At 30.9% G+C, this 10,816-nt stretch overlaps 1 protein-coding gene across 1 annotated transcript; it reads right to left on the minus strand.

Annotated features, from left to right (window-relative positions):
* Nucleotides 1-3,731: 3,731 nt before the first annotated feature.
* LOC146914844 (peroxidase 12-like) lies at nt 3,732-7,127 on the minus strand. The gene is made up of 3 exons (XM_085717542.1): nt 6,853-7,127; nt 5,838-6,032; nt 3,732-4,634 (listed from the first exon to the last, which is right to left on the minus strand). Exons 1-3 carry the CDS (start codon nt 7,093-7,095, stop codon nt 4,026-4,028), a joined length of 1,047 nt encoding a protein of 348 aa, XP_085573668.1. The 5' UTR covers nt 7,096-7,127; the 3' UTR covers nt 3,732-4,025.
* Between the last annotated feature and the right edge of the window lie 3,689 nt (nt 7,128-10,816).

Below are 10,816 nucleotides of genomic sequence, written 5' to 3' on the forward strand. Positions count from 1 at the left end.
GATTATATTTATTTACATTTTTGCGATTTTTATTGTATGTAACGCACCCTATAATGAAAGAAAAAATAGGGGTGTTACACATGTATACACATACATTAATCGATGATATACTCTTATATTTAAACATCCAAAAATTGTGTAACCAAAATAATTTAATCCTAAAATTTCATACATTCATTCAACACTTTTTTTTTTCCTCTTTTCATTTCTATCATATCAACAGCATATCACATTTACAACATTGGTCTTTCTATTTCCTTCTCTCTTAATGTTTTAAATGATTTTGAGTGTTTATCAATCTTTTTTCTTTATTGAAAGATCCTTGTGAAACATATTTAAAAATTTCATCAAGAATACTAGCAACACTTTTGTTTTATAATGTTCACCTGAACACTTACTATTTTATTGAGTGATCTTAATTTTGTTATATATTTAAAAATAAATTTCACATAAAATGATGAGACATGCATAAATTTGTGAATTTCACTCGATAAGATAATCAGTATTGATAAGGGGTGTTCCAAGCAGTTCTCTTTTTATTAATTAACCTTAACCAGTAATGCAAACAAGTGGGTGGAAAAGCTATTGGACCGAATCGAAAACAATAAAAAAAATACCAATAAGGAATGAGTCGAATCGTACTTAAGGAACTTTTTATCCCACCCTCCTTTTCTCTTGCATGTTCATGGTAATCCACCTGAACTAGACAACTAGTAACCATGTTATGCTTTTTACAAGTTTATCATTGATTAAGTTTGGGGCATAGTCATAACGGACATTCTGGTGAGAGAAAATTGAGCAAAAACCAAGGAGTCAGCTACTTCCTACTTCGCATCATGGGCTATGAGCCCCGCATCGTGAGAATACAATGGAAATCTAGGAGATCACTATTGTCTATCTTGCAATGCAGGCTATGATCCCCACATCGCGAGATAGAGCGATAAGGTCAAAAGAGAAGCTCTTTGCCTACACTCAAAATACCATTAGAAAGTTGCTTGATTTCCAATCCAGAAAAAACATCTAAGTTCTCCCATCATGCTCTTATCAAATTCATTTTGCATAAGGTTTAAAAAGTCCTTGCACATCTTTTTATTTGTTGAGCCAAAAAATATAGGGTTAATTATGTTTCTAGTCCCTATAAAATAGCGACCTTGTGAGTTTAGTCCTTACTTAATTTTAATAGCATTTTTAGTCCCTAATTTTGTTTTTCTGCATTGAGTATTAGTCCCTACTCAATTCAAATTTGTTTAATTTATGCTTAAACTCTTAAATTTTTGAACAATTTTTTGCAGACATGTTTAGAACATTACTAAAAGTTCCTCCGCAAAAAATTATCGCAAAATTTGATTTCTACATCGAGATTTTATTACTTTTTATCTTTAACTTTTGTCGTTTTAAAAAATTCATATTTAATTCATTTCATGTCAAAAAATTCTAAATTTTAGTAAACGAATCTTTCATACTGTTCTAATCTTGTCTTAAAAAAATCGTTCAAAAATTTAAGAGTTTAATGATAATTAATCAAACTTTGTTTTAGCAGGGACTAAAAATATAAGTAAATTTTTTTTGGCTTAAATGTGTCATTGGTCCTTGCATTTGCACCATTTTTTGGTTTTAGTCCCTGCACTTTTTTTTGTTTGGTTTAAGTCCCTGCAGTTTGTAAAAAAATTGCTATTTGTCCTTCTGTTAAACTGCTGTTAAAAAAACAAACAGAGTACCACGTGGACCAGTTGTTGCACGCCACGTGGCATACTAAATGACAAAATCTTAAATATCTTTTAATAATATTTTTAATTGAGAATATTATAAAAAAAAACATTGTAATTCATCCCCACAACAACTACATCCTCTGTAACTGTGTTCATCAGCAATGGCCTTTTCCTCAGCAGTCCATGAACGACTCGTACCAATGGATTGCACTCAAATTCAACGCCTCTTTCTACTTTAATAAGTTCACTTCAATTTATCTTCCACTCCCTTTGAGCATCCAATTTTAAGACCTGCATATCAATTCTCAGGCTGAGAAAGAATTGCAATCGCACAAATCTTGGATTCTAGCTTCAAAGCTTGAAAATATCAGAGCCATGGAACAGAGGTGTTCACTGATTGATTGTAAAAATAACATTGCAGAATTTCGACATTCTATTTCTCATGCCTCAAATTGAGAACCTCGAAGCCAAATCTGATAGGTGGAGGAGATTACACTGAAGTAGAATCATGGAAGCTCAAAACACATAGAAGATAGCTCAAAACACAACTCAATCAAACAAAAACACAACTCAAATTGAACTGATATCACACCGAAACGAGAAGGGAATCACAAAATGGAATTGATTTGTAGTTTAATTTGATTCCCTGAAATTCATTCCCAACCCCTTTCTCTTTGTATCGTGTTTCTCTTACGATACATCCCCTTTCTTTACTTTTTTATTTTTAATTTAATAATAATAAAACTAATTAAAAACTATTTCTTTATTTTAATTCTAAAATTTTGTTTTTAATGTGCCACGTGGCATGCAATAACAGGTCCACGTGGCACTCCGTTTGTTTTTTTAACAGCAGTTTAACAGAAGGACAAATAGCAATTTTTTTACAAACTGCAGGGACTTAAGCCAAACAAAAAAAAGTGCAGGGACTGAAACCAAAAAATGGTGTAAATGAAGGGACCAATGACACATTTAAGCCATTTTTTTTTATAGGGACTAAAAATGCTATTAAAATTAAGTAAGGACTAAATTTACAAGGTCGCTATTTTATAGGGACTAGAAACATAATTAACCCAAAAATATATTATCAACATAAACTTGAACTATCAATATATCAAATTGATTGGTTTTTGTGAAAAGAGTAGTATCTATATGTCTTCGTGAAAAACCATTTTCAATAAGAAAAGAGCTCAATCTATCATATAGAGCTTTTGGAGCTGGTTTGAGTCCATATAGAGCTTTTATTAATTTTAAAACATGGTTTCGTTTCTCTTGATTGATGAATCCAGGTGGTTGATGAACATAAACTTCTTTATTCAGAAAAATATTTAGAAAGACACTTTTAACATTCTTTTGAAATAGTTACATGCACTTATGATCAACATATACATGTTAAATTATAATTTCGTATAACCTTGCTACTTTTGTAAAAGTGTTATCGTAATATATACCATCATGTTGATTGTAGCCTTGTGCCACAAGTCTAGCATTGTTTCTGATCACTTTATCTTCATCAAACTTGTGTTTGGCACCCATCTTGTTCCGGTGATGGTTTAACTATGAGGATTAGAAACAAGGTTCCAAACTTGATTTTTCTCATACTTAGACAACTCTTTTATCATTGTATTTATTCATGATTCATCTATGACTTCATCAATGGATTTTAGTTCAAAATATGGACATGTTTGACTCATAAATGAAAGATCTTCGGTTTTCGATCTTATCATCAAGACTTCCTATGATTTTCTCATGTGAATGATAATCTACCAATCCCCGACTCTTTTCAGGGTTTTGAGAAGTTGATGCAAGATTGCAATAATCTTTTTTGGAAAATTTTTTGAGAGAAATTATTCACTCTAATTTTAAATTTAAGACGATCGTGGATTCATTAGTGTAAGGTTTTGAGTTCTTTTAAAATGAAAAAAAAATGAACTCTCGCTGTTAAAAATCAGGATGATAGATAGTACCACCATGAAAACGAACCTATTTTAATCACAAGGATTAAATATTTTAATCAATAAGATATATTAAAGAGATGCATCTTGAATTCAAGACCTTCAAAAAGAGGTTATTAAAAGGTAATTGAAGCACTAAATTTATAAATAGACTTGCATGCACAATGTGGCTTTCCATACTTCCCTTAGCCACTTATTACATAGGAGAAACTCTTGTGTGAACCAGAGTTTTTCTCAATGGGATTGGAAAAATTATTATTAATTTTTTAGGTAAGCCAGGAGTGTGGACAGACATCAAGAGGAAACAACGACATCCCAACTAGGTTGGCACCCTGTGAAATAACATAACAATTTTATTATTAATCTACATGTTTGCTGCAATTTCCACCACCTCTTCCACCACAGATGCCACCTTAGATTTCCTATTATTTGGAGCAAAACATGACTTACGAATTTCTCCTTGATTTCCAGTCAAAACATCCAATTGACTAACCTTAACAAAAGCATTAGCAAATTTGTTAAAAAACTCTTTCTGGTTAGAAGCAAAGAGGTTCACAATCTCCTTAGTCTTAGGATGACTTGCCAAGTCTTGATCCGATGTAAACACACCCTGGTGATTCAAGAGGTTAATGTAGTACATATTATCGAATGTGTTTGGTGTTCGAAGATCCAAATTAATGGCGTTCAGGGATTCCTCATTTGGACATGTTGCTTCGAGTTGTTTCTTGAAATTTGGTTCGATTGGTGGGTCGGATTCAATGATTCGGTTGAACATTGTTGGACAATGAGCTTGACCAAAAGTGTGGGCACCAGATAGAGCAACTACATCGGTTGCATCGAATTTTTTTGATCCGAAAACGGTTAATAGTTCATCTGTTCGTGCAAATGGTACTGGGAGATTATCTCCTGCATTTACACTGAAGTTTAGGCTGTCTTTTCTTCCCAATGGCACGTCAAAATCTGGGCCTCCAAACTGTACAAATTCAAGGAAGCAATTAAGTGACGTAATGTTAAATGTTGCCAAAAAAAGTATGAATGATGTTCTAAATATATATGCTTAATTGCATTTTTAGGTTCAACATATTGTTTTAGTTAAGGATCATTCAATTAACTCCGTATAAAGTGAAAATAAGACATACCCTATCAGTGTAAATAATTTTACACAGATGAACAAAAAGAATCACCTTAAATTAATAAAATAAATACTCCCTCCGGTCCTATTTACAAGAGACAATTTACTTTTTAGATACATTAAATAATTTATGTATTTGGTTTAGGTTCTTGACTAGATACATACATTCTTCAATGTATCTAAAAAGTCAACTTTCTCTTGTAAATGAGACCGGAGGAAGTAATATTTTATAAAGACTTAAAATATTTAATCTTACATTTTTGTGTATTTTTAATATAAACTGCAATTATTTAGCTTAGCTCTTCTGCATTTCGATCAAATCAATGAAGTGACTTTTATTTTAAAAACTATCCAAATATTTTGATACTCCCTCCGTCCCGGATTAACTGAGCCATTTACTAAAAAAAAGTGTCCCAAAATAACTGAGTCATTTCAATTTTCAATATTACTTTCATCATTCTCAATTCAATATATTCCACTTTTTCCCTTTTATAACTCGAATTAATACTACTTTCATCATTCTCAATTCAATATATTTCACTTTCCCTTTTATTTATACATTTTTCTTAATAAGTGTGAAATGAGCCAAGGGCTCAATTAATTCGGGACGGAGGGAGTACCATATATTCATTTCAAGGGGGTATGAGAATGGTTTTGTACCTAGACAAGGGTCAAGGGAGTTAACAAACCAGGTGATAAATAGATTGAGAGCTATCTACTCCTAACATAATATGGTAACATTAGTCGTTTATAAAAAAAAAACTATAATTTTATCTCACGTGAAATTATTTAGTGTCTTTGCGATTAAAATAATTGAGGCATGTAAGATCAAGGTTTTTAACCAAAAAAAAAGATCAAGGTTCAAATTACAATGTTTTTTAAATTAATATGTAGAAGAACTAATTAATTAATTTTTATACACTCTCAAAGAAATAGTTTTTTTATAGTTTCAACCAACTACAATTGTCATATATATGAGATCTATAGTATTTTAAATAAACTGAAAAAAAAAATAAAAGAGAGCGAGCACATAAATGAAATTACTTGGCGAACAGCTTCACGTGCAGCGATGACGAGGATATCTGCGCACGAGACAACTCGTGGACATTGCTTACGGATTATAGCACGAAGGTTTTCAATGGTTTGAAGAGCCTCCTCCCTCAAAGCGAAGTTGGCATCATGTTGTTTTTCGTCATCTTCTCCGTTAACACCATTCAACAAAATAGACGCATCGCATCCCTGTTTCAATCCAAAAAAAAAGCAACGTATAATTTTTTTTAATGGCACAAATCAACATTTAATATTTTCAGATACATGTAAATAAAAAGATTGTATAGGATATTTGACCACGATATGTCAACTCAGTTATAAAAGTTTGACTTCAAGGAAAAATTTAAATCTCATGTGAAACAATTGCACACACACAAAAATATGCATAAAAATAAATGGGTACATATAGTATGAACTCTGAAGAAAAAAAAAATTAAAGGCAAATTATTATTCTTTTTAATAAAAGATTATTGTTGTTCTTTATTATTAATAGGCTTAACTGGGTTTTGAATCTCTTTTTGTTCAAAATTAACTTTTAATCATCAATTCAAAAATCGAGTTTTTGTCATTTTTTTGCCACTTATGAAATATGTTGTGACTAATCTTGGACTTTTTTTATGATATGTTGGATCCTTTCAATCTTAGCACTTCTTATAGTTTGATTGTTTTGTCAAATTTAATTATATTTCAACCTCTTAAAAAATATAAATCCACATTAATACTTTTGCTTTCCTCCATTCTTTTGTTATACGATTTTCAAAACCATTTAACAAAACGGGATCTGTCTAATTTGGACCCGATACAACGATGGATCCTCTTACTTCTAATAAGTTTTAGTAAAATAGTATTTTTATACTCCAGTTACTATTAAAATCATTATTATTTTAAAATTCATTACTTATTGAAAATGGTAAAGATCAACTATTGAATCATATTTTAGAGATTCATAATAGACACGTCCATAAAAAAGAAAGTATGGTTTTGAGAACAATCTTAATTCAATTCATACCTGGGAAAAGCAATCATGGAAATAGAGTCTGAGTATGCCAGGAGCTTGACCACTATCCTTTTCAAAAACATCTTCAAGATGTTTCCTTACAATCCTTTCAATCCTAGGACATGACAACCAATAAAAATCATAGTCTAGTCCCCTCACAGCAGGAGGCCTTGCTACTCTCTCAGAGGAAACAAGGATTACAGAAGCTAATAGAAAAGAAATAAAAAGAGATCTACTTGCACTAACCATAGCCATTTTTGGTTTACCTAGAGTGACTTGATATCAACGTTAAACATATGCATCGTATTTATAAATGGAGATTGAAGGCTTGTGGTCTATTTGCACTAGTTTTCCATAATAAAATATAACCTAGACGTAGGGGCACATGTGTTTTAAGATTTGGATCATACACCAACTAAAATTTAAATTAAGATTTTACAGATCCATAATGATGTATGTACACACTTAATTTTTATATGTTCATTCAACACTTCATTTTCTCTCTATCTCACTTCTCATCACATTATTAACATATTACTTCTATCACATCATCTTCCTTTTATTCTCTCTAAGGCGTGGACTAGATATGGATGTTTATGAAACATTTCCTTTGCAAATTAAGTAAACTAAAAAATCTATAATAAGACTAATTTATTTTTTAAAAATTATTTAGTACCCTATCTCATTCCAATTGTTGGTTAAAGCTATGCATATTTTATATATAAAAAAATAAAATAAAATCACCGAGTAGTATACCGATTTTTATGATAAAATAAGCTTTAGGATTTATTAACAAAATAGTTAATCTGTCAAAAAAAAATTAACAAAATAGTTAATGATTAGTAAAAGAAAAGTTAATGAAAAGAGAATGAGTTACTTGATTTTCTTTTTGGTATATAAAAAAATAAAATAAAATCACCGAGTAGTATACCGATTTTTATGATAAAATAAGCTTTAGGATTTATTAACAAAATAGTTAATCTGTCAAAAAAAAATTAACAAAATAGTTAATGATTAGTAAAAGAAAAGTTAATGAAAAGAGAATGAGTTACTTGATTTTCTTTTTGGTGCAAGTTAATAGACTAGGTTCCATAGATTGTTTGATCTGGTAGTGAATAAATTGGTTTTAGTAATTGACATGTTCCACTTAGGTTGGGGGTTGAATGGGGAAGCTTGAAAGTGTAGACGTAGGCAGTTTGCTTGGGATGAGGAGTTGGTGAGTGAGTGTTTCGATTTGTTATTTGTTGTTGTTTTACAGGTTGATGAGGAGGATAGATGGAGTTGGAGATTTCAGTCATCTTCTAGATACTCTGTAAGCAGCGCCTATATCACTTCTCATCACATTATGAACATATTACTTCTATCACATCATCTTCCTTTTATTCTCTCTAAGGCGTGGACTAGATATGGATGTTTATGAAACATTTCCTTTGCAAATTAAGTAAACTAAAAAATCTATAATAAGACTAATTTATTTTTTAAAAATTATTTAGTACCCAATCTCATTCCAATTGTTGGTTAAAGCTATGCATATTTTATATATAAAAAAATAAAATAAAATCACCGAGTAGTATACCGATTTTTATGATAAAATAAGCTTTAGGATTTATTAACAAAATAGTTAATCTGTCAAAAAAAATTAACAAAATAGTTAATGATTAGTAAAAGAAAAGTTAATGAAAAGAGAATGAGTTACTTGATTTTCTTTTTGGTGCAAGTTAATAGACTAGGTTCCATAGATTGTTTGATCTGGTAGTGAATAAATTGGTTTTAGTAATTGACATGTTCCACTTAGGTTGGGGGTTGAATGGGGAAGCTTGAAAGTGTAGACGTAGGCAGTTTGCTTGGGATGAGGAGTTGGTGAGTGAGTGTTTCGATTTGTTATTTGTTGTTGTTTTACAGGTTGATGAGGAGGATAGATGGAGTTGGAGATTTCATTCATCTTCTAGATACTCTGTAAGCAGCGCCTATATCACTTCTCATCACATTATGAACATATTACTTCTATCACATCATCTTCCTTTTATTCTCTCTAAGGCGTGGACTAGATATGGATGTTTATGAAACATTTCCTTTGCAAATTAAGTAAACTAAAAAATCTATAATAAGACTAATTTATTTTTTAAAAATTATTTAGTACCCAATCTCATTCCAATTGTTGGTTAAAGCTATGCATATTTTATATATAAAAAAATAAAATAAAATCACCGAGTAGTATACCGATTTTTATGATAAAATAAGCTTTAGGATTTATTAACAAAATAGTTAATCTGTCAAAAAAAAAAATTAACAAAATAGTTAATGATTAGTAAAAGAAAAGTTAATGAAAAGAGAATGAGTTACTTGATTTTCTTTTTGGTGCAAGTTAATAGACTAGGTTCCATAGATTGTTTGATCTGGCAGTGAATAAATTGGTTTTAGTAATTGACATGTTCCACTTAGGTTGGGGGTTGAATGGGGAAGCTTGAAAGTGTAGACGTAGGCTGTTTGCTTGGGATGAGGAGTTGGTGAGTGAGTGTTTCGATTTGTTATTTGTTGTTGTTTTACAGGTTGATGAGGAGGATAGATGGAGTTGGAGATTTCATTCATCTTCTAGATACTCTGTAAGTAGCGCCTATCAGCTATTGACCCAGGCGTTAGATCATGATGCGGTGGACAATGGTTATTGTGATTACCATCATATTATGTGGATAAAGGAGGTTCCGTTAAAGGTCTCTCTGTTTGCTTGACGTTCACTTCAAAATCGTCTTCCGACCAAAGACAACTGAATGCGTCGTCAAGTGCTTTCCATTAATGATCAATTTTGTACAGGTGGATGCGGGTTTACGGATAGAGATCATATGTTTATTTCTTGTATTTTTTATGGCAATATTTGGTATTCGATCTGTGGATGGTTAAGGATTTGTTCGGTATCTTCTCGCAACATTTTATCGCATCTTCATCACTTTTGTGGCTTAGGAGATTTTTCGAAAAACATTTGTTTTGCTTTCAAAATTATTTGGTTAGCGGTTGTTTACGTTATTTGGAAAGAGAGAAACAGGCGTATTTTTCAACATAAGGAGGAGACTGTTCATTCCATCATTGAGCAGGTTGGAATTCTAGTGTTTTGGTGGTTTAAATCAAAGATTGTTTCATTTAATTTTCACTACAATGTTTGCAGGCAGAACCCTTTGATTTGCCTCACTTCTGTAACTTAATTTTTCTCCTTCTTTTTTGGTTGGCCTTTGTTATTCCCTTCTTTGTGAATTGTTTCTTGGATCTTTTGATGTCTTCGTAAGCACTTCTTGTGTTGGTTGACACTTTTTGTGTTAATATCTTTCATTTTAGCGTCTTCAAAAATTAGATTGATTTAAATACAATAAATTAGTGAAAGAATAATTTTTTTTGAAAGAAAATTAGTAAAAGACATGATCAATATATTTATTTGTATAAAAAATATTAATATATTTATTGATATGCGTATTGTTAGTTTTGGAGTGATAAGATGACATAAATATTATATTTAAGAATATAAAAATGACATTCTTATGTGAGCGTCTTTTTCATTTTCCTTTTACTTTTCTTATTTTTCTACTTTACTGGTTAGGTTTATATCCCTGTGACTTTGATTTTTTTTCTTCCATAGATAAAGGTTTATATCCCTGTGACTTTGATTTTTTTTCTTCCATAGATAAATTTGTGCACTTATAGTTTTTTTTTTTTGTGGTCGGGGTTCGAACCCCTGACCTTGCATATATTATACATTGTTCATGCCAATTGAGCTAAGTTCATAAGGACAAGAAATAGATATAATTTTTTTTTTTTTAGGAAGTAAGAGCTATAATTAATATGAGCAAAATAAATATTCTAAATGAAATACTTGCTATGAGACGCGGTGGGAGTGATAAGTAGCACGTTGTTTGGTCCAATTTGGTGGCGCTGAGTTGTTCTGAATGATGCATGGCAAATCAATGAGATTTGTACTAATTATTATATT

The sequence above is a fragment of the Medicago sativa genome, chromosome 6, assembly GCF_051527215.1.
Source record: "Medicago sativa cultivar Bolivia chromosome 6, Bolivia_mono, whole genome shotgun sequence".
Lineage (NCBI taxonomy): Eukaryota > Viridiplantae > Streptophyta > Magnoliopsida > Fabales > Fabaceae > Medicago > Medicago sativa.